At 40.7% G+C, this 25,381-nt stretch overlaps 1 protein-coding gene across 1 annotated transcript in view; it reads left to right on the top strand.

Annotated features, from left to right (window-relative positions):
- Positions 1 to 25,381, top strand: part of LOC137432610 (adhesion G protein-coupled receptor L2) — a 207,561-nt gene that overhangs the window by 111,778 nt on the left and 70,402 nt on the right. Inside the window, exons 4-10 of the mRNA XM_068124681.2 lie at positions 12,798 to 12,907; positions 13,070 to 13,879; positions 13,991 to 14,218; positions 14,526 to 14,629; positions 16,060 to 16,245; positions 16,459 to 16,497; positions 22,631 to 22,814. Coding sequence (XP_067980782.2) covers positions 12,798 to 12,907; positions 13,070 to 13,879; positions 13,991 to 14,218; positions 14,526 to 14,629; positions 16,060 to 16,245; positions 16,459 to 16,497; positions 22,631 to 22,814 — 1,661 coding nt within the window. The remainder of the gene's footprint in view (positions 1 to 12,797; positions 12,908 to 13,069; positions 13,880 to 13,990; positions 14,219 to 14,525; positions 14,630 to 16,059; positions 16,246 to 16,458; positions 16,498 to 22,630; positions 22,815 to 25,381) is intronic.

Raw genomic sequence — 25,381 nt, 5'->3', positions numbered from 1 at the left:
AGAATTACGCAGGTACTTCGAAGCATTGGGGATAGAGGGATACATGTATACACAAAGAATTAAGTTAAGCACCCCTACACAACGAATTAAGGTAAGCACCCCCTAATATATATTCTTTGTGTATATGTATACATTGGCATATATTCTAAGGTATGTGAGATCAAATAATGATTGGTATGACATTAGCAATTATCCATTGATGAAATGCAGATGAGTGCACTCGTTGGGTTGAGTAGTGATCCGATCACGTGGGTCCTACACACGTTATTGACGCAAAGATCGCTAGAGGTCTTCTCAGACCAATGACTGTACGTTAGAAAACATATACGTCATCCACACTGTCCGTGATGGACCTATAGCTCCATACTTAAATTGAGGTGAAAATATGCCTAAAATTCCCAAAAAATTTCACCTTAAATTATTCAGAATAAAATAATGAAAACGGCATGATTGTTATGTTTTTATGTGACCATAATATCACTTCTCCAGAAAATATAGCAATATCATGGGTATATTACACTGTTTTGACGACAACAAACTTGTAATGTGCGAGGTTGTAAAAAAACGGGGGGGGTGCTTAACTTAATTATTTGTGTATATATAGGTTGAAATGCACAGGCATGATGAGCCTGATTGCCTCCTCCGACATTGAACTTCCTTGTATGTATTAATCTGTACATTGTTAAAGAAATAGGTGTTGTGTGTTCACAATACCAGTTTGGTTATTTGCGATAAAACACTTGATCAGTTTTGGAATTATGTTAGGTATGTTTGACGTTGCTAAGCACATCAAATTAGTCACAGTACATACTATTACTTTTACCATTTAACTGTCACGAGTTTACAAGGTATGACCCATGTGAAAAAAAAACAATCGCACCCGTGTCTGAAGGAAGCGGTTCGGTTTGGCATTTTTAATATGAAATAGGCAAAGCCTAGAAACGAACAAAACCCATTAGAATTACCCTTCAGAATCACCCTTTAGAATTACCCTTTAGAATTACCCTTTCGAATTACCCTTTAGAATTACCCTTTAGAATTACCCTTCAGAATTACCCTTCAGAATTACCCTTCAGAATCACCCTTCAGAATTACCCTTCAGAATTACCCTTCAGAATTACCCTTCAGAATTACCCTTCAGAATTACCCTTCAGAATCACCCTTCAGAATTACCCTTCAGAATTACCCTTCAGAATCACCCTTCAGAATTACCCATTAGAATTACCCTTCAGAATCACCCTTCAGAATTACCCTTCAGAATTACCCTTCAGAATTACCCTTCAGAATTACCCTTCAGAATCACCCTTCAGAATTACCCATTAGAATTACCCTTCAGAATCACCCTTCAGAATTACCCTTCAGAATCACCCTTCAGAATTACCCTTCAGAATTACCCTTCAGAATCACCCTTCAGAATTACCCTTCAGAATTACCCTTCAGAATCACCCTTCAGAATTACCCATTAGAATTACCCTTCAGAATCACCCTTCAGAATTACCCTTCAGAATTACCCTTCAGAATCACCCTTCAGAATTACCCTTCAGAATTACCCTTCAGAATCACCCTTCAGAATTACCCATTAGAATTACCCTTCAGAATCACCCTTCAGAATCACCCTTCAGAATTACCCTTCAGAATTACCCTTCAGAATTACCCTTCAGAATTACCCTTCAGAATTACCCTTCAGAATTACCCTTCAGAATCACCCTTCAGAATTACCCATTAGAATTACCCTTCAGAATCACCCTTCAGAATTACCCTTCAGAATTACCCTTCAGAATTACCCTTTAGAATTACCCTTTAGAATTACCCTTTAGAATTACCCTTTAGAATTACCCTTTAGAATTACCCTTCAGAATCACCCTTCAGAATTACCCTTCAGAATCACCCTTCAGAATTACCCTTCAGAATTACCCTTCAGAATCACCCTTCAGAATCACCCTTTAGAATTACCCTTCAGAATCACCCTTCAGAATTACCCTTCAGAATTACCCTTCAGAATTACCCTTCAGAATCACCCTTCAGAATTACCCTTCAGAATTACCCTTCAGAATCACCCTTCAGAATTACCCATTAGAATTACCCTTCAGAATCACCCTTCAGAATTACCCTTCAGAATTACCCTTCAGAATTACCCTTTAGAATTACCCTTTAGAATTACCCTTTAGAATTACCCTTTAGAATTACCCTTTAGAATTACCCTTTCGAATTACCCTTTAGAATTACCCTTTAGAATTACCCTTTCGAATTACACTTTAGAATTACCCTTTAGAATTACCCTTTAGAATTACCCTTTAGAATTACCCTTTAGAATTACCCTGAAGAATTACCCTTTAGAATTACCCTGAAGAATTACCCTTTAGAATTACCCTTTATAATTACCCTTTAGAATTACCCTTTAGAATTACCCTTTAGAATTACCCCTTAGAATTACCCTTTAGAATTACCCTGAAGAATTACCCTTTAGAATTACCCTAAAGAATTACACTTTAAAATTACCCTTTCGAATTGCCCTTTAGAATTACCCTAAAGAATTACACTTTAGAATTACCCTTTCGAATTATCCTTTCGAATTACCCTTTAGAATTACCCTAAAGAATTACCCTTTAGAATTACCCTTTCGAATTATCCTTTAGAATTACCTTTTAAAATTACACTTTAGAATTACACTTTAGAATTACACTTTAGAATTACCCTTTCGAATTATCCTTTCGAATTACCCTTTAGAATTACCCTAAAGAATTACCCTTTCAAATTACCCTTTAGAATTACCCTTTAGAATTACCCTTTAAAATTACCCTTTCGAATTGCCCTTTAGAATTACCCTAAAGAATTACACTTTAGAATTACCCTTTCGAATTATCCTTTCGAATTACCCTTTCGAATTACCCTAAAGAATTACATTTTAGAATTACCCTTTCGAATTATCCTTTCGAATTACCCTTTAGAATTACCCTAAAGAATTACCCTTTCAAATTACCCTTTAGAATTACCCTTTAGAATTACCCTTTAAAATTACCCTTTCGAATTGCCCTTTAGAATTACCCTAAAGAATTACCCTTTAGAATTACCCTTTCGAATTATCCTTTCGAATTACCCTTTAGAATTACACTTTAGAATTACACTTTAGAATTACACTTTAGAATTACCCTTTCGAATTACCCTTTAGAATTACCCTTTAGAATTACCCTTCAGAATTACCCTTCAGAATTACCCTTCAGAATCACCCTTCAGAATCACCCTTCAGAATTACCCTTCAGAATTACCCTTCAGAATCACCCTTTAGAATTACCCTTAAGAATTACCCTTCAAGACCCTTTAGACCCCATTATAATTACCCTTTAGAATCATCCTTTAGAATTAAGAATTACCCTTTAGAATTACCCTTTAGAATTACCCTTTGGAATTACCCTTTAGAATTACCCTTTGGAATTACACTTTGGAATTATCCTTTGGAATTATCCTTTGAAATTAACCTTTAGAATTACCCTTTATAATTACCCTTTATAATTACCCTTTAGAATTACACTTTAGAATTACCCTTTCGAATTACCCTTTGGAATATTACCCTCTAGAATTACCCTTAAGAATTACCCTTCAAGACTCTTTAGACCCCATTATAATTACCTTTTAGAATCATCCTTTAAAATTAAGAATTACCCTTTGGAATTACCCTTTAGAATTACCCTGTAGAATTACCCTTTGGAATTACGCTTTGGAATTACCCTTTAGAATTACCCTTTGGAATTACACTTTGGAATTATCCTTTGGAATTACCCTTTAGAATTACCCTTTAGAATTACCCTTTAGAATTACCCTTTAGAATTACCCCTTTAGAATTACCCTTTAGAATTACCCTTTAGAATTACCCTTTGGAATTACCCTTTGGAATTACCCTTTAGAATTACCCTTTAGAATTACCCTTTAGAATTACCCTTTAGAATTACCCTTTCAAATTACCCTTTAGAATTACCCTTTATAATCACCCTTTAGAATTACCCTTTAGAATTACCCTTTGGAATTACCCTTTGAAATTACCCTTTGGAATTAAACTTTGGAATTAACCTTTAGAATTACCCTTTATAATTACCCTTTCGAATTACCCTTTCGAATTACCCTTTTGAATTACCCTTTCGAATTACCCTTTTGAATTACCCTTTCGAATTACCCTTTCGAATTGCCCTTTCGAATTACCCTTTCGAATTACCCTTTCGAATTACCCTTTCGAATTACCCTTTAGAATTACCCTTTGGAATTACCCTTTGGAATTACCCTTTGGAATTACCCTTTGGAATTACCCTTTAGAATCATCCTTTAGAATTACCCTTTAGAATTACCCTTTAGAATTACGCTTTGGCATTACCCTTTCGAATTACCCTTTCGAATTATCCTTTAGAATTACCCTTTAGAATTACCCTTTGGAATTACCCTTTAGAATCATCCTTTAGAATTACCCTTTAGAATTACCCTTTAGAATTACCCTTTAGAATTACGCTTTGGCATTACCCTTTCGAATTACCCTTTCGAATTATCCTTTAGGATTACCCTTTAGAATCACCCTTTAGAATCACCCTTTAGAATCACCCTTTAGAATCACCCTTTAGAATTACCCTTTAGAATCACCCTTTAGAATTACCCTTTCGAATTACCCTTTCGAATTACCCTTTGGAATTACCCTTTAGAATTACCCTTTAGAATTACCCTTTCGAATTACCCTTTCGAATTACCCTTTCGAATTACCCTTTCGAATGACCCTTTCTGGTGTCATAATCACAAAACTTCGTACCCAGTGGCAGGAAGATCTAATGTGTGGACTGCGCTGTTGCATTTGAATATCTTTACCAGTTTTGGAGAAAAAGGCATTACTTTTCAGCATGCCCTCATATTATGCTACGTGAGAGTAGTTTCATTCATATATTATGCATCCATGACAGTAGTTGTAATCTTTGTAATTTTTTCTAAACGGTAGCAGTGGATGATAAATAAGTTTCGGCCTTCCTTCAAGATCATTATTTCACCATCTACAGTATCTAATCTTGTTGTTTTAACAGATTTTTATGCAGAGAGAGCTTCTTATGTGCTAAATTGAATTGTCTGGCCTGCTTCTATATCCATCCAACACTGTATTGGCAAAAAACAACACCAGCAGAAACCACACTTGATAGAATGTAAAAAAATAAAATCTGCCCTACCTTCCTGGGTTGCACCCCTTCCTCACACATTGCTCAGCTTGAAGCTGTGGAAACCAAGGCCTTCAAAATCATTGGAATCCTCCGCAATGAAGCTGAGTCACTGGGTCTATCACTTTTACATCGCAGACAGATCGGTGGTCTCTTTGTCTTCTTACACCATCTTTCTGGTCTTTCACCCTCTTCCCTTTCCATGCTCTGTCTCTCAATCCTCCCCTTGGTTTCAGGAGGGTGTGCATGATTTGCCAACAACCCCCCTTCTGGTAAAACTCCCAAAATCCAAACTCTCTGCTCACCTTCAATCATTTGTTCCTCTTTTTTCCACATGTTGAACCAACTTCCTCAGTCTCTTCAATCGCAATCTTCCCTCCAGGGTTTCAAGACAGCTAGACAGCTGTTCACCACCATCTCAGTTCATCTCCCATCGACAACCATGATCCTTTGTACCCCCACGAACCGTCCCCAAGCTTCCCTCCTTCTGTGTTTCCAACTTTTTTTTTTTTCTTCCACTTACATTGCTCTCCATAAGTATTAGAACAGTGAAGTCAAATTTGTTATTATTGCTGTATACTCAAATTTGGGTTTAATATTAAAAGATGAATATGAGGCAATAATACATAAGGTCAGATTTTATTTCTTGGTGTTTCTATGGATATATATGTTTTACCATTGTAAAACATTTTAATGTTCACTCTCCATATTTTAGGTAAGCATTAGTATTGGAACAGATTAACTTAAAGTAAATTAAAGTCGTACAATAATTAGTATTTCGTTGCATGTCTCTTGCATGAAAAAAATTGCATTGAGCCTGTGACCCATTAACATCACCAAACTGTTGGTATCTTCATTTGAGATGATTTACCAAGCCTTTACTGCAGCTATTTTCAGTTGTTGTTTGTTTTGGGGGGTTTCTGACTTTAGTCTCCTCTTCAGCAAGTGAAATGAATGCTCCATTGGATTTAAATCAGGCGATTGACTTTGCCAGTCTAAAACCTTCCACATCTTTCCTCTGATGAACTCCTTGTTTGCGTTGGCAGTGTGTTTTGGGTCATTATCTTGCTGCATGGTGAAGTTCCGCCCAATGAGGTTAGAGGCATTTTCTTGTACATAGGCAGACAAATTGTTGCTGTACACTTCCAAATTAATTCTGCTGCTGCCATCATTAATTACATCATCAACTAGAACGGCACTCGGTAGAGCGCATACCTCCACCAGGCTGAACAGTTTATGTTTTGTATCCCACTGATAGGCTGGATCTGGATTCGGACCTGAACCAAAATCGAATCTGCTTGTTCTTTTCACCTAACCAACTCATCCACCAAGTTTCGTCCAAATCCGTCCATAACTTTTTGAGATATTGTACTATGTATCGGTTTTTGCCCTATCATTCAATGGTGAAGAATCACTTGAAAAATTTAATAATTCTCATATGCATATTCAAATCCTCACCAAAATCGAATTGATTAGTCCTTGTCACACCCAACCTCTCCACCAAGTTTTGTCCAAATCCGTCCACAACTTTTTGAGATATCCTGCTATGTATCGTTTTTGGCCCTACTCCCAATGGTGAAGAATCACTTAAAAAGATTGTACTAGTCGGATCCAAATCCGGATCTTCACCAAAATCTAATCTTTTCGTCCTTGTCACATACACTACCCCTCTATCTCCTTGCCAAATTTTGTCTGAATCCGTCCACAACTTTTGATATATCTTGTTCACAGACAAACAGGTAAACAAACAGACAGACAGGGGTGAAAACATAACCTCCATCCACCTTTGGTGGAACAGGTAATAAAGGTGAGTGAGCCAGTACCAACGGCAGCCATGGAAGCTTAAGCCATGATGTGACCTCCACCATGCTTCACAGATGAGGTAGTTTGCTTTGGATCACATGCAGTTCCTTCCTTCCCCCATACTTTCACCTTTCCATCGCTTTGGTAAAGGCTTATTTTGGTCTCATCTCTCCATAAAACTTTGTTCAAATACTCGACTGACTCACCTCTGTACCTCTTGGCAAATTCTAATTTGACCGTTCTATTTTTGGTGCTGATGAGATGTTTACATGTTGTGGACTTGTGGTGTAGCCTTTGTAATTCTGCTGTCAAAATCTTCTGCGAACGGTGGATTATGATACTTTCACCTCTGCACTCTGGGGATCCTAATTGAATTATTTTGTTCTGTCAACTTCCAAATTGCTTGCTTTTAGCCGCGTCGCAGACGCTGCTCATAGAGTGCCCTCTGCTGTTGTTCTTGTTGTTCTTGTTCTTGTTCTTCTTGTTGTTCTTGCAGAGAAGACAAAACCTCAAAGCTCCACCCATTCTGGGAACCATAGCTCCACCCATTGTGGGAGAGGCTTCATATAAACAAATATCCACCATTTTATTAACTCGCATAGCTTTGAGGCCTGTTTTGTAGGCCCGTGGTGTCTTGCTCTCTCACACAGTTTTCTTTCGAATCAAATTCGATATATCATTTCATTTTTCACAGTCGCTAACATAGTTTTAGACTCGGTTGAAAAAAAACGTGAAGAAAATCCGATGAAAGTTGCCCTTTATAGAACGAAATGAATTCTCAAAGGCCTGTAACTTCAAGTCCATTGAGATATATTTTTTTTAAATCGCGGCATGGTCAGTCATACACCGCCCGAAATAACAGACGGGAAAATGCCGAGATATATATATTTTGTTTAAATCGCGGCATGGTCAGTCATACACCGCCTGAAATAACAGACGGGAAAATGCCGAGATATATTAAAAATTCGTCCATTTGATGATAATCGTCAGTCGTCACGATGAAATATTTAATTTATACGTCGTCACAATAATGTGGAGAGAGGAGATAGCTTCGTTCACGTGTCGCCACATATGGGAAATTGCCGAGATATATTTTTTTTAAATCGTGGCATGATCAGTCATACACCGCCTGAAATAACAGACGGGAAAATGCCGAGATATATTAAAAATTCGTCCATTTGATGACAATCGTCACGATGAAATATTTAATTTATACGTCGTCACAATAATGTGGAGAGAGGAGCATAGCTTCGTTCACGTGTCGCCACACACGGGAAATTGCCGAGATATATATTTTTTAAATCGCGGCATGGTCAGTCATACACCGCCTGAAATAACAGACGGGAAAATGCCGAGATATATTAAAAATTCGTCGCCACACACGGGAAATTGCCGAGATATATTTTCACTTTGCACAAAAATAACATCAAGTAATCGAATCAATAGGAATGTCCTGTGCCTATAACATCGACGTTATAGGCACAGCTGCATCTAGGCATTGTGTAACATCGACGCGGCTTTTGTTTTAATTAAAACTTTTTGTACTTGTTCTTTCATAGACAGTTCTCTTGTCTTTAGGTTGGTTTATGCCTACTGATTCCAAAGGCAGACTCCCAAGTCAAAGTCAAAGGCTAAAACCAAGACTAGACATTCACAGCTCTTTCATATGTGAATAACCAATGCAACAAGAAACACCTGAGCAACATAAAACACCTGCCAGTCATTTGTTCCGATACTTATGCTTACCTAAAATGGGGGGACTGAACATAAAGAGTGCTGTTGTTCTACAAAGGTAAAACATGTACACATAGAAATACAAAGAAATAATAGCTGACCTTCTGTACTCTTGCCTCATATTCATCTTTTGATCTCAAATCCAAATTTTTTGTGTATCGAGCAATAATAACAAATTTGAATTTACTGTTCCAATAGTTTTGGAGGGCACTGTATGTGATTGAGAGTTTGAGGCTGTATCCATCTTGTTCAACCCCCATGAAGGACTTCTTCCCTTGCTCCCTTCTTAATACCATGAAAAGCAAGGCTCTCAAGATCAATGGGATCTCCCATGATGGAGCTGAGTGTCTAGGCCTGTTACTTTCACATCTCAGACAGGTTGAAAGCCTCTCTGTATGCTACCGCATCCTTTTTGGTCTTACACCCTCTGTCCTTTCTTGGCTCTGTCCCTCCTAGGTTTCTACATTGTGAACTGGTCTGCCAGTTCCCCTCTTCTTGTTAAACTCCAAAAATCCAGGATCACGAGATCAAAAATCCAGGACCTCTTTTTTTTCTCACCTGCAGAACCAACTTCCTCAGTCTGTTGAGTTCCATTCATCCCTCCAGATCTTCATGACAACTGTTCACCACTACCTTAGGTCATCCGCCATGATCTATTCTACCCAAAATGACCCCATTTCCAAGCACTCCCTTTTTCAATGTCGTTGTGATTTCTCCTTCCCCACTCCCCTCCCCCCACCCCTACTGCCTCACACCTTTTCACTTTTTAACTCAACTAGACTATGTACAGCTGAGTTTTTGTCGGACACCCAGTGTCCGTCGTCTGTCGTCCGTCTGTCGTCTGTCTGTCTGTCTATCTGTCGTCTGTAAACAATTCGACGTCTACGCTCTAAAAGTCACACATATTGATAAAACTTGATGAAACTTGTTATGCAGCATCTTTAAGACATAAACTAGTTTGGGATTGCATTTGGGCGTTGCACGCCCAAAAATTGGCGCGGCAGGGCGGCCATATTGAAAAATCAATTTTGGTCATATATTTTTAGCACATATAAACTATATAGTTTGTGGTTCTATTATGCATATTCTAACCATATTGATATAGACCAGTTGAGTTCAGGTTCCCTGGAACCTCTAGTTACTTGTGCATTGGCTTGTTCCTCTTCTGTTTCATCCCCAGTTTCCCCTTTCTCTTTTTGCTGTGTTGCATTCAGCATGTGTGCAGCTTGTTCACGCCTGTGAGTCCTTCCCCCGCTCTTCTTGATCTCACTCTCACTTCTACTTTACTGGTGGTGTTTCCCCCTTTCCATTTTGTACCCTTCTATTTGCTCATTTGTACTAGCCTCTATCATGTACACAAAAAAATGAAATCCTCCCCACTTTCTCCAGGTCTCCCTCTATTCTGTCCCTCAACCCCGCTGTTGGTGCTACCCTTCCCTCCCCCAATCCTTCGTTCCACATTCCTTTACCGATGCCACCTAAGGTGGGCAGAGGTTATGTTTTCATCCCTGTCTGTGGGCAGGATATCTCAAAGTTGTGGATGGATTCAAACAAAATTTGGTGGGCAGGTTGGGCATGTGACAGGGGCGAATTGATTAGATGGAACTGGATTTGGATACTTTAAATTTTTAAGTGATTCTTCACCATTGAGAGATAGAACCAAAACAATATATAGTACGATTTCCCAAAAGGGTGTGAAGGGATTCAGACTAACTTGGTGGACAGGTTGGGTGTGTGATGAGAACGAATCGATTCCATTTTGGTGAAGAGCCGATTCCGGATCTGGATACGACTTTTTTTTTCTTCTTTTTTTTTTACAAGTGATTCTTCATTGAGAGATTGGGCCAAAAACGTTATATAGCATAATATCTCAAAGTTGTGGATGAGTTATGACAAAAGTAGGTGGATGATTTGGTTAGGTGACAAGAAGAAGCTGTTTTGATTTTGGTTTAGGTCCGGTGGATACAAAACGTAAATTGTTCAGCCGAGCGGAGGTATGCACTACTCTACCGAGTGCTGTTCTCGTTTCCTTCTGTGATGTCCTCATCTATTCTTTGCTCTAGCTCGTCCACGTGCTTAGATAGTGTACAAAAATAAAGCAAAGTCTATGGCGCGCATCACAAATCCCATGCTTCCCACCGAAAGCAGAGTTGGAAGATGGCAAATAGGTCCACCAGGAATGACCCAATATCAAATTTTGAGTTGAAAAAAAAGCTTCTGTATTGACCACTGTCATCCACCTTATATATTTCATGCGTCACCCAATGTTGATTACATATACAAAGTTTCATTTTAAAAATGTTTTAAAGTTTTCCCATAATTGCAATTTTTGACCTTGCTCCAGGAAGTTGTGCCAATTTCTTCAACTACTGCTGCAACTTCTGTAATGGCCCCGATTACTCCCACCTTGTTATGGGGTCGGCTTGCATAGGTGTTTGGCCCAGGCCTTTCATGAACCGGCTGTCTCGGCACGACATTCTACTGAAGGTGGCAGAATTTCGTTTGGGTGCCGGAGATAGCTCACCTACTCTTTGCGAAATAGAACGTGGGATCTTTTACGTCCATCAACTAATGTAGCAGACAAGACATGAAGCTTTTATCTTCCAATAAAGGAACGACAGCACACTTTGTGATGCAATGTCCTGCCCGCTAAGTACCAATCCCAACAGTTTATGGTTGGGATTTGACCCTGACTAGACAGTTCATAGGCAAGTATGCTACATTGGCACCATTGTTATTTTCCAACTAAAATGTAAAAAAAATTTTTTTTTTTTGCAAAAACAAACTTTGCAAAAATGGTCATCAGTGCACTCACTGTTCAGCAGCCGTGTGTGAAGTGCTGATCGCTGGATTTTATAGAAAATGCTGACTGTTTGGGGTTGATCCACCACTACGAGGGCCTGATGCTGTGATGCTGGCTTTTTGGTTGTGGCATGTTGCTATGGTGCTAATTATTGGGTGACATCATGGTGGTGGTGGTGAGTTAGAATGACATTTTGCCATGGTGCTGACTATTTTCTGATGGTATGTTGCTATGGTAATGGCATGTTCCTATGGTGATGACTGGTAACACCATGTTATGGTGTTGTCCCTTTATTAATAAAAAATGTTTGGTGACAATATGCTGATGTGACAGAGTGTAGGCTCCACTGTGTATTCATGTTTGTAGCTAATTTGCACTGGGAGGCCATATGCATCTTACTTAAGCTAAATATAATGTATCAGACTGAATATTAACATATGAAGTGTATACATCTGGGGATTTATTCTCATTTACAACATATGAGGCAAGAGAATACAGGTTGAGCAGTCAGCTAAATATTATTTTGACAAGCGTAGCCTGCTGGCACAGTTTCACGTGTTCGTATCAGAATCTTCAAATGTATTTTAAGTAAGCAATTTCAGATTATGGCCACTTGACTTGACTCAAAAGTGCAGGTTCAGAGCTCGAGCCACAAATGTTTTTAGTCAATATTTTACACCACTTTATCCTTTGAGCAAACTTTCTCCTGACTCAGCATGTACTGCTTCAACCTTGTTTTACCATCAAAGCACCTTAAACGAGGTAAACCCTTTTTCACTGTAACAGGGGATCAATTCGGTAGCTTCCTGTCAAAGTTGTTTCCACAATGACAGCTCCGAGCATTACTGCAGTTTCGACATCTATGGGCCTGCGAAACCAAAGTGGGTATTCACCAAAATCCACATGGGATTATCTTTGCAATGTGGTGAAATGTTTTCTTTCATTATTGCATCAACAGGCAGTAAAGCAAAAGATAATGTAGTCGTGATGTTGGCAAGTGATATGCGCAATGACCAGATTTGCTTCCACGGTTCTGTCATTATTGTAATAATGATCGGCAGTGAAACATGAGAAAGCTACTGCGGTAGCAGCTAGCTCTGTTAGCACGTGCAAAATTCCACACAAAGCAAATATACAAATGAAAGATGACTGCACTTCAATGAGATTATATAACATGGCGTGAAGTTTGCATACGAGCACACCTGCTTCACCGTTCTCTAAATTCCCTTCTATTCTTTGCCCTAAATCCACCACTTTTGCCCGCTTTCCCTCTTTAGGTGCAATAACCGCACCCAGTGTGTGGTGGTGGCTGGTACTGATGTTTTTCCTGACCCCTGCCCTGGGACCTACAAATTCCTAGAGGTTCAGTACGAGTGTGTACCCTACAGTGAGTGACCAGCATCCCACATTTAACTCGTACATAACCCCAACATCAAGCCTGACCCACGATTGTTCCCCTTAATTTACTCACTATTCGCACTGTATATGTTTAACAAGATTATAACTGGTATCCTGTCCTTCTGTCAAACCATAACCCTATCCTTGTCAGTCTTTCTTTGTCCAGGGACACTGCGAGTGGTTTCATTAGGCCAGCACCTCTTTGAGTCTGATCAACAAGCAGGATCCTGGTGCAAAGACCCGCTCCAAGCTACTGATAGAGTTTACTACATGCCTTGGACTCCATATCGAACTGATAGCATTACTGAGTTCGCAACACTTGAAGATTTTATTGCTGGACGCCCCGCCACCACCTACAAGCTGCCTCACCGAGTAGACGGAACAGGTTTTGTGGTGTACGATGGTGCTACATTCTTCAATAAAGAACGAACAAGAAATGTTGTCCGCTATGACCTACGTTCCCGAGTAAAGAGTGGAGAAGCAGTCATCCCAGCAGCAAATTACCACGACACATCACCATATCGCTGGGGTGGGAAGTCAGACTTAGATCTGGCAGTCGATGAGAATGGCTTGTGGGTTATATATGCAACGGAACAAAATGCCGGGCGACTCGTAGTGTCACGCCTGAACCCATACACACTCCGTGTTGAGGGTACATGGACGACGGGTTACGACAAGCGCTCTGCCTCAAATGCTTTTGTGGCATGTGGTGTTTTGTACGTCATTCGCTCCGTTTATGAAGATGATGAAAGTGGAGATAATGGAGCGGGGGAAAACAGGATCGAGTATGCTTACGACACTACAAAGGAGAAAGGAGTGTGGATTTCTGTGCCATTCCCAAACCCCTACCGTTACATTGCATCAGTGGCATACAACCCTCGTGATACTGCACTCTATGTGTGGAACAATTTTCACATCCTGCGCTATGGCCTGGAGTTCAGTCCAATTCTAGAAACTGCAGGTAAGCTGTCACTCTACCTTGCTGCATCATAGCACTCTGATGTTCATCTAGCTATTCTGCCCTGCTTTTATTTCCCTCACAAGTGATTCCTGTACTTCTGAATATTCACAGATCCAACTTTGACACCACTTCATAATATTCCTGAGTCCATCAGCCACAAGCCCCAAAGTTTGCCCAGTCCTTTGCCATCAGAAGGCGAACTCTCGTTGACTTCGCTTCCAGCAGGGCCCGAGCATGGCACCCGTTTGCCATGCCCACCTGAAGAACGACGACAAATATACTGGCCACAGACTCCCCAGGGTAGAATAGCCAAAATGCCTTGCCCAGCTGGCACCTTAGGTAGGCTTTATTATCTTTGGAAACTTTATTTGCTTTAAAGCAATTATGCAAATTGGTTTGCTAATTTTCTGTTTTGATTCATTCTTATTTTGGTACTACGTTTCCATCTGATAACATGACTCACAAACACTAAAGTTTGGTGATTCTTCTTCCTCTGTGTCCTATCTACTTGTATATGACACACACATGCGCACACAGTCATTTGTTATGTTGATATATGCTATTCCCTTGATCTCAGTTTGAAATCCCTCTCCCTCACCAACCCTTTACATTTTTTTTTTCCCTCCACCCCAACTTTTGATATCAGGTACAGTCATCTACCAGTGTTTACTTGGAGCTGGCCACTGGGCTCCTCGGGGCCCAGATTTCAGCAACTGCACATCCCAATGGGTCATTGATATCACCCGCAAGGTGTGATTCCACCGTTGGGACTCTGAACAGGGAGTTATAAATAGCAAATCCAGAATTTTCTTTTTCAAATGGCAGGAATAACAAGGATTAGACTTGCAATGATTTTTTTTTTGTATGCTTAGAAACTGATATAATGCTCATGGAGACGTTTATACAGTGCATTCAGAAAGTATTCAGACCCCTTCACTTTTTTCGCATTTTGTTATGTTGCAGCCTTATGCTGAAATGGTTTAAATTCATTTTTTCCCTCATCAATCTGCACTCAATACCCCATAATGACAAAGAGAAAACAGGATTTTAGAAAGTTTTGCAAATTTATTAAAAAGAAAAAACTGAAATATCACATTTACATAAGCATGAAAGCCTGCTTGGAGTTTGCAAAAAAGCATCTAAAGGACTCTCAGACTGTGAGAAACAAGATTCTGTGGGCTTTCATGTGTCTTTCACTGAGGAGAGGCTTCCGTCTGGCCAATCTGTCATAAAGCCCAGATCGGTGGAGTGTTGCAGTGATGGTTGTCCTTCTGGAAGTTTCTCCCTTGTCCACACTGGATCTCTGGAGCTCAGCCAGAGTGACTATCGGGTTCTTGGTCACCTCTCTTACCAAGGCCCTCCTCCCCCGATTGCTCAGTTTGGCCGGGCGGCCAGCTCTAGGAAGAGTCCTGGTTGTTCCAAACTTCTTCCATTTAAGAATTATGGAGGCCACTGTGCTCTTGGGAACCTTCAATGCAGCAGAAATTTTTTTGTAGGCTTCCCCAGATCTGTGCCTCGACACAATCCTGTCTCTGAGCTCTGCAGGCAGTTCCTTCGACCTCATGGCTTGGTTTTTGCTCTGATATGCATTGTCAGCTGTGAGACCTTATATAGACAGGTGTGTGCCTTTCGAAATCATGTCCAATCAATTGAATTTACCACAGGTGGACTCCAATCAAGGTGCAGAAACATCTCAAAGATGATCAAGAGAAATTGGAGGCACCTGAGCTAAATTTCAAGTGTCACAGCAAAGCGTCTGAATACTTATGTCAATGTGATATTTCAGTTTTTTCATTTTTAATAAATTTGCAAAACTTTCTAAAATCCTGTTTTCTCTTTGTCATTATGGGGTATTGAGTGTAGATTGATGAGGGAAAAAATGAATTTAAACGATTTCAGCATAAGGCTGCAACATAACAAAATGTGAAAAAATTGAAGGGGTCTGAATACTTTCTGAATGCACTGTACATATAATAGTACATTAGCAAAGAGCAGTATATTTTTTGCATGAATCACAAGGATATTAGTAGACAATGGGCAAATTAACGTCGTATATGGGAACCAAGTATTATGGATGCCCTGATCTTGTGAAGCGAAAGAGGAAGTGACAGCAGAAGTTTCTGCAATCTTCTCTGTAGTTACCGTGAATAGTTTCAAGCAGGTTTTGGTGGTGCTTTCAGATAAAGCTGGGAAAGAATGCGGCAGACCTTGCTGGAGAGCTTGCTCAATGGACCCGTTCACCGGTTGCCGGGGGTGATGTGGCGGCTGCCATGCGTTTGCTGCAAGAGTTGCTGGATGTCCTAGACGCTCAACTTCAGCGCCTTCGGCCAGGAAGCAGAGATCCAGCCACCTACAGCCTGGGAAAGGTATTCATTAAAGCAAGCCCCATGCCTCCCACTCCACCACCATTTCCTCATCTCAAAAGTCCTCTGATTCGGCCTTAATCCTACCTTATGGTCACCATCCTGATATCACTTTTCTTCCTCGATGTAATCGTTCTCAATTTGTTTGTAGCATTACATCTTGGATTAATAATAATAATATTGCACTTGTTCTCTTTTTATTTCCTCTTCATTTAGCTACAGAAACGGGACAGTCTATGCCGTGTCTACATAAAGGTATTGCCCAGCCGTACGTGCAAGTTATGTGGTGCATGTCACATCATGGAGTGATTTATTGTTGAAAATTACTTGAATGTGCAAATTCAATTGCGTTTGTGGATTTTGTTGTTGTAAATTCCTTCAATTAAACCCTCAGCCATTACAATGCAGTAATGTGTTCCTTTACAAGGAATTTCGATGCAAGAAGAGGCCATGATGCCCATCAGAGGCTGTGCTATTATTACCAACCTATGGTTGCTTGTCCGTGCTCTATCCTTTTAAATGCTGAGCATCAAGCAACTAAGCAGCACGTACCATTTTTTAAGTCTTTGGTATGACTCGGCTGGGGTTCAAACCACCATCCTCCCATACAGACTCACCCCTGACTGTCTAAACATTAAGCAACTGAAGCTGGTGTGTATTGATATATATAATTTTTGTACTTGAAGGAGATCAGGCAGAAAAATAGAAGTGCTAATGAACCTCTCTTTCACAAAGAGAACTTTCATTAACCTTGATGCTTCTGTCAAAATTATCTCGTGCCATGACATGTGGTTCACGTCTTTTCCACGTTCACGGCTCGCCGCCATTGGTCTCGGTGATCACGAAGATCACCAGCGGCATTGCTGCTGCAGGAAGTCTTTGAATATTGGCAGTTCATCTGTGTCGCACTAAGCAAGTGGTCTTTGTGATTCGTTTGCAAGCAATTTTTACCTCCGCCATTAAAGGTAGGCGGGGAGTTATGTTTTCACCGCTGTCTGTTTGCTTTTCTGTCTGGCTGTCTGTCTGTTTGTCTGTCTGTGAACAAGATCTCTCAAAAAGTTGTGGACAGATTCGTTGAAACTTGGTGGACAGGTTGGTTGTGTGACGATGAAGAATTTATTCGATTTTGCTGAAGATCCGAATCCGGATCCTGGTACTATGATTTTTAAAAGTGAATCTTCACCATTGAGAGATGGGGATGTAAACAATATATAGCACGACATCTCAAAAGATTGTGGACGGATTCGGACAAAACTTGGTGGGCAATTTGTGTGTGTGACAAGGACGAATCGATTCGATTTTGGTGATGATCCGGATCTGGATCTGGATCTGGATCCGATAATTTTTTAAGTGATTCTTCGCCATTGAGTGATGGGGCTAAAAACAAAATATATCACGATATTTCAAAAAGTTGTTGGTGAGTTATGACAAAAAACTTGGTGGAAGAGTGAGTTAAGTGATAATAACAAACTGATTAGATTTTGATTCAGGTCCGAATCCGGATCCGGCCTATCAGTGGGATACAAAACGTAAACTGTTCAGCCTGGCGGAGGTATGTGCTCTACCGAGTGCCGTTCTAGTTCTCCTTGTGTTATAGACTCTCAGCAACTCTATTTGTGTTTAATTCCAATGCAAGGAAGTGCAAAATAATTCCCTAACAGACTCTCCATTCTCACACGTATAAATTCCCATCTAATCAATTTGGTTGTATTAATACACTTCACATACAGATTCTCTCCAACTAATGCGCACATTTGGAAGCACTCAAAACCATTCGATGCTATTAAACGAAACCACCTTGTGAGGTATTTTTTTCATATGTTCATTCAAATTGGTGTGCCGAAAATAGCACAATATGGAAGTCGGCAGATGTCGATGCAATTGAAAACCTTTTTTATTTTTCTCCCCAGTAACCTGTGCTTCCTCTCAGTGCTTTGCTAAGGAATGCAGGGGCTCAGTGTGGATATTCCAATTGAAAGCAGATAACAGTGCTTTGAAAGGATTGTGGAGATAATGTTTTATTTTGTTCTCAACACACATCGATCCCTCTTTTTCTGCCCTCAACACCACCCTCACTCCTATCCTCTCCCTACCTCCCTTTCTCACAGCTTCTACGTCACTTTCTCTTCCTCTGTTGTCAGCTGAATGTGTTTCACATCGCTGAGTGAAAGTAGTTACAATGTACGAGTGTAATGCAGGACCACATCCCCCTCTGTATGCAATCCCTGTTATCACTGTCATCCACGAGGATGGTTAAGATATTGATGTCGTTGAGTATTAATTTGTACCTGTCAGGAGATTTGTATTTTCATGCTTTGGATCAGCAGGTGGTTTTGAGAACCCAACCTAATATGGTCCAAGGATAGGATTAATCGACGTCGTTTGGTGCACAGTCTCCTCCACACCACCTTTATTCTTCTTCCCACCCTCTGTCCTCCTCTGCTTCCCTCTCCTCACTCGTACCGGCGTTAAAACACACAGACCTGTGAAAGATCTCTGGATTGAGGATGATCACGTTGGCACCGAGAATGTATGGCCAAAGCAGCTCTTGACGCCTTTAATCCTGAGGTCAAATATGATGTTCGATTCAAAACCTTTTATCGTTTTGCCACATTATTATGCAGCTTTTTATTTCAAAATGGATGTTTCGTGAAAGTAGTTAGTGTCACATTATTTATAGATCGGGATTAACGTGCATTTTTTAATGTGTATACAGTCACGTGAAAAAGTAAGTACACCCCATGTAAAGTTTTGACTTTTTCAACATATTTCAACATACAGATTTTTGATCTTCATTTCAACAATATTGATAGATAAAGATGATATAATATAACAAATATCATGAAACATTTACATTTTGTAGTCCATTGTATAATTTAAATAAACATAAATGCAAATTTCGCATGTGGAAAAAGTAAGTACACCCCGACATTTATCCTTACTTCAAATACCTAAAATTAGAATCAGGTGCACCAGCTCAGGTGCAAATGATTAGAACATCATTAGAGAGGATCTTTTAGGAACCTGTCTTATTTAAACCTCAGACATTTAGTTTGGTTTGCTCTTTGTTGTTGAAGTGTGTGGCGTCACCATGCCGAGATCAAAAGAGCTCTTTGAGGCCTTCAGAAAGAAGGTTATAGATGCCTACGAGTCTGGGAAGGGATTTAAAAAGATCTCCAAACAATTTGAAATCAATCATTCGACTGTCCGGAAGATCATCTACAAGTGGAGAAGATTCCAAACAACTGCCAACTTGTTCAGGCCAGGCCGCCCCAGCAAGTTCATCCCGAGAACAGACCGCAAGATGCTGAAAGAAGTCTCTAAGAACCCCAGAATGTCATCACGGGACCTACAGGTAGCTCTTGCCACTGTTGATGTCAAAGTGCACGAGTCTACCATTAGAAAGAGGCTGCAAAAATTTGATCTACATGGGAGGTGTGCCAGGAGGAAACCATTGCTGTCCAGAAAGAACATCAGGGCAAGACTAAAGTTTGCCAATGAACACATAGGCAAAGACCAGCACTTCTGGAACAATGTGCTCTGGACAGTTGAGTCAAACGTAGAGCTATTTGGCCACAGTACCAGAACACATGTTTGGCGACCAAAGACAGCATTTGACCACAAGAACCTGATACCAACTGTAAAGCATGGTGGTGGAAATATTATGGTTTGGGGCAGCTTTGCTGCATCAGGGCCTGGGCAGCTCACCATCATAGAATCCACTATGAATTCTTAATTGTACCAGAGGGTGCTTGAGGATAATGTGAGGCCATCTGTCGGAAAGTTGAAGCTCAACCGAAGGTGGACCTTGCAACATGACAATGACCCTAAACATACCAGTAAATCCACCAAGGAATGGCTGAAAAGAAAGAAATGGAGGGTTCTGGAATGACAAAGTCAAAGCCTGGATCTAAATCCCATCGAGATGTTGTGGGGGGATTTGAAACAAGCTGTGCATGCAAGAAACCCCTCAAACATCGCACAGCTGAAAGAATTCTGCATGGAGGAGTGGGCAGAAATTTCTCCCAGTCGATGTCAGAGACTGGTAGACAGTTATAAGAAACGCCTACTTGAGGTTGTTTCTGCCAATGGGGGCAATACCACCTATGAGAGCCAAGGGTGTACTTACTTTTTCCACATGCGAAATTTGCATTTATGTTTATTTATATTATACAATGGACTACAAAATGTAAATGTTTCATGGTATTTGTTGTATTATATCACCTTTGTCTATCAATATTGTTGAAATGAAGATCAAATAGCTGTATGTTGAAATATGTTGAAAAAGTCAAAACTTTACATGGGGTGTACTTACTTTTTCACGTGACTGTATATGGACACTTGCATGATCATGCTTGCACAAGAATAAGCTGTACTTTGTTAGTCTGGAACGTCAGACGTTATTATTATCCATTTGATTTTGGTTGATATGAATCAAGTTCTTACACACTTTAACAAAATGGTTTTGTTTTTCTTCCGATGTTTTTTTTATGCCTCCGCTGACGATGTCATCAGAGGCATTATGTTTGTGGGTTGTTCGTCCGGCCGTCTGTCCGTGTTAGGTTTTCGGTGCCGCGATAACGTAAGAGCAGCTGAAATGACCTGATTCAAACTTAGTACAAGTATGTATAACATAAACGGATTGCATTATGGGGTCAATAGGTCAAAGGTCGGAGGTCTGGTTAGTTAAAAATTCTGTTACCGAGCTAACTTGTGAACCAGTGATGGGATTTTGACCAAACTTGGTATAAGTACTGTAAGTATATATGATGCAAAGATGAATTTATTAGATTTTGGCATCAAAAGGTCAGAGGTAATGTCAGGTAACAATGTGATACTTGAAAACAGCTGAAGGGATTTAAATCAAACTTGGTTCAAGCATGTATAATGATGTAATAATGTGGGCAGAAGCATATCGGCCGAAGAGCACCGTTCTAGTTATTTTTACACTTGGAGCTGCACACAATCTTACAGATAGTGCTGCAACCCTTATTATGTCATTATTGTTAAAATCAAAATTGAGCCTTGTGGAAGAGCAAGGCAACAGAGGGTATAAAGGCAAGGCACTGACGGTAGGGCAGTGGAGCACCAGGTGAACAGGGAAAGCTTAAGTTGAGGAAACGCAGCAACAGACCTGATCGAGGCTCACAATAGCAAATGGTCTGGGCAAGAAAATGTAAACCAACTACAAAAACACGTGTAAAAGTCCTCAATGAGATGCACAGATACATTACATCAACAAATCAATGACAACAATTAACCCGATGGTATTCATAGAATACTTACCCCATGCAGTCAACTTGGTGCGAGCCAACTCTTCTGTTTTTGAAGGTTTTTTTTCTTTGATCCAATATGGCTGCCAGACCATGTGAGCGATGACATCATAACGTTATATTCTCTAATATAATTGTTGCATAGATCACCCTCAATAAATTTAAACTGATCAGACGAAGCATTGTACCTGTCAAATTATGACGTCATAATCAAGGGACCAATGACGTCATTCTTAACAAAAAATATTCCCCAGGCGGAGTTCTTTACACTGAGCCACGTTTCAATATTTTCAATGGTTTCGGTGATAGAGCAGTTTCAGTTATAGAGGTGCAATGTTTTTTGGTTTTTCCAAGATGGCGCCTGTACCATGTGACCTATGAAATCATATTTATCATTCAAAATTCTACAGGAGGAGGCACTCCTATGGTGAAAATTCCATGTCCATCGGACTAACAGTTGCAGAGAAAAAAAATCCATACTGATCGGATGAGGCGTTATATAATTGTCCAATTATGACGTCATAACGAAGGCACTGATGACATCATCATTAACATATCTTATTCCCCATGGGGAGTACTTGACATTTATCCATCTTTAAATTTTTTCCATTGACCGGTTTCGGAGATATGGAGGTGCAAAGTTTTTCAAAGATGGCGTCCATACCACATGCCGTATGACATCATAATTATCACTAAAACATCTACAGGAGAAGGCGCTCCCATGGTGAAAATTACGTGTCAATCGGATCAACAGTTGCCGAGAAAATGGATTATTAAAATGCAGACATGCACATACGTACACCACACATATGCATGCAACCGATCGCTTAACTACGCTCTTCGCTTCGTGAGCGCAGGGTAACGAGAACTGTTAAACAAGACTATAATGGAGCAGGTACCCTCAGCTTTCAGGGACAGCCACTCATAGCAGAGAAGACAGCATCAGGCTGTGAAGGAACCCGGATCCAACTCTTTGTTGTGAAATACATCTTGTTTTTCCATCCTTCCCCAAATATGCAATCCACACGATGTTGAATGTGCAGCTTTTCACTGGCCACATGCTTAAACCGAAATGATTTCTGTTCATGATGACCATTTTGTTTTGTTACACATAGGCAATGGTGGAGACTGTAAACAATCTTCTCCAACCGACCTCGTTGCCATCTTGGCGAGACCTACATGTGAGTGAAAGGAGCCGAACGGCAACTGCTCTGCTTGACACGATGCAAGCCGGTGCCTTCATCCTAGCAGATAACCTCCTTCAGCCGGACAACATCTCCATTGCTGCCGAGAACCTAGGTGAGGCTGCTGCATTCTGTACAGGCATCTTTTCAAATCAAAGGGAAGTTCACATGTGTCGTTTCAGTTTTAGAACAGCAGGCATTGAAGCCAAATGTCATTGCACCACAGGTAAACCTTCTCGGGTGCTTAAGTTTCCAAGCACCTGGAGAATATGTCGGCAATCCTGCACAACATAATGTACATTGCCATGGAGGTTGCCATGTCAAAACGCTTTTTGAAACTTACAGACAAATGGCTGCACTGTGTGCTAACGATTGCTTGAAAATACATCCATATTTGACTATTGCAACCAATATAAATATGGATGTGAATGTGCACTAAATGAACAACACCTTGCAATCCCAACCATGCTGATCAACAATGTAAACACTGACATCATCTTTACCAAGCTGGGTGCAAATTTCAGTGTCTTGAGGAACCCACCAGCTTGCATTTGATCCTCTGCAAGTAAAACTTGCTTTATTTGAGGGCATATAAATGGTCTTGAATATCACTCCCCCCTGATTTATGTGTGTTAATTTAACCTTCCAATACACCAATCATGGTGAAGGATGAGGAAGAGTCTGGTTCCAAGGTGTGAGATTCAAACTGAATCCCATGTCCCATAGTATGTGAGGGATAGTAAGCTGTTGCACTTGTCAAAGGCCAAAGGATGTGCCATTTTATTGCTGTTTCTGTCTCCATGCTAGAATACACAAGGATGCAAACAGCAACGACTCATGGTTGAGGATGATTTCTTCCACAGATAATGGTTGGGATTATTTATGAGTCTGTTGGTGGCTGAGAAGGTCAACCCTCGAGCCATAGACTCGCTGTCAGACGCCATAGGTGGTTATTAAGGGAAGGGTCAGACCACATTGTTCTCGGTCTCATTCTCTTTCCTTTTGTAAAAGTATGAGTATGCCTTATCTTTCAAGATGTTTTCATGTGAGCTTGTCCAGGGCTAGCTCCTCCCAGTTTGTTGTGTCAATGTTGCTCTTCTTAAACTTCACTTTCAGGGTGTCCCTAAAGTGTTTTCTCTGGCCCGCATATGGTCTTTGTGCTTGGATGAGTGGGGAATACTGTATGGGATTTGTTTCCGAAGACTACATTGGCAATATACGCACAATGCCCATTCTTCCGCATCTGATGTTGAATGATCACTGCTTGAACACTGGTGGTGGTGGCATCAGCATGGATACTGGCGTTTGTTCAGCAATCCTCCCATTTGAGTCCAAGGATCTTCTGAACGTAGCGCTGGTGATGAGGTTTAGGCTTTCCATGTGGTTTAGATGTGTCACCCAGGCTTCACAGCCATACAACAAAATAGGAATTGCAATGGCCTTGTATACAAGGACCTTCGATTCGGTCCTGATTTTGTGGTTGTTGAGCATGTCATATTTCAGTCTTCCAATAGCGGAACTATCACATCAGATCCTTTGCTGGATCTCCTCGTTGATGTTGCTATTCTCTGAATTTGGCTTTTTTTTTTGGTGATCTTTGGCAGCGTAGTTGTTTGGCCTGAAGTAGGTTGGTCAGGACAGACCCAAACATTGTAATGCTTGAGAGAAGCAACTAATGGTCATTTGTAGGTTTTCTACAGTGTGTGCAATGACTGCACAGTCGTCGGCGAACTGGAGTTCCATTATTAAGGCTTATGTAGCTTTTGATTTGGCAGGGAGGCGGGAGAGGTTGAAAAAGTTCCCATCCATCCAATACTTGATGTCATTGGGCAGTCGGTCACAGACGGGTATCTTTGATGACTCCGAAAAAGATGGAAAAAAAAGTTGGAGCAATCGTGCAACCCTGCTTGATGCTAGTTCAGATGACGAAGTATTCTGTCTCGCAGCCATTACATAGATGGTCGTATTCATCTGGTCATTAAGGGGGTCTTAAGATTGTGATGAATTTCCCTGGGCATGCAAATTTCGACAGGACCTTCCACAAAGCCTTGCAGGTGATGGAATCAATGGCTTTGATCCGATCGATAAAAGCCATGTAAATTTCCTTCTTTTGTTCTTGTCATTTTTCCTTGATCTGCCAGGCCATAAAATTAATGTGGAACCACTCAATTGTGTGAAGCCACATTGGGACCTGGGGAGAATTTATTCAGCGAGAGGGAGGATTGGTGCAAGTGAAAGGCCCTCGGAGTTAGCTTTATCACAGGAGATTCCAATGATTCTGAAAGCTTTGGTTTCAACAGCGTGAAGCCGAGCTTGGTGTGAGGCAGGAGCACCGGCCCAGAGGGGGGAACAGTGTTCCATTGAGCTGCGGATGAAAGCCTTGTATGTGGTGAGGAGCCCAGGTGTGCCAAGGAAGGACTTCATATGATGGAGGATGCCCAGTCGGCGACTGGCTTTGTGCAGCTTGGAAATGTGGTTTTCCCAAGAAAGAACATGGCAGATAGTGAGACCCAAAAGCTTGAGCGACAGAACTTCTTGGAGAGGATTGTTGAGAAAGTAGATGGGAGGGTTTTCCAGTCGGTCTTTTCGGAGAGACATAGTAAGAGTGCGAGATTTGTCCGGATTGAAAGACATGTTCCACTTGTTTGACCAGTCTGTGATTTTGTCCAGGTCTGCAGAGAG

This window comes from Myxine glutinosa, chromosome 1 (genome assembly GCF_964187855.1).
Source record: "Myxine glutinosa chromosome 1, kmMyxGlut1.1, whole genome shotgun sequence".
Taxonomy (NCBI): domain Eukaryota; kingdom Metazoa; phylum Chordata; class Myxini; order Myxiniformes; family Myxinidae; genus Myxine; species Myxine glutinosa.
The sequence above is the reverse complement of the archived record's forward strand: the minus strand, read 5'-3'. Positions and strand labels throughout refer to the sequence as shown.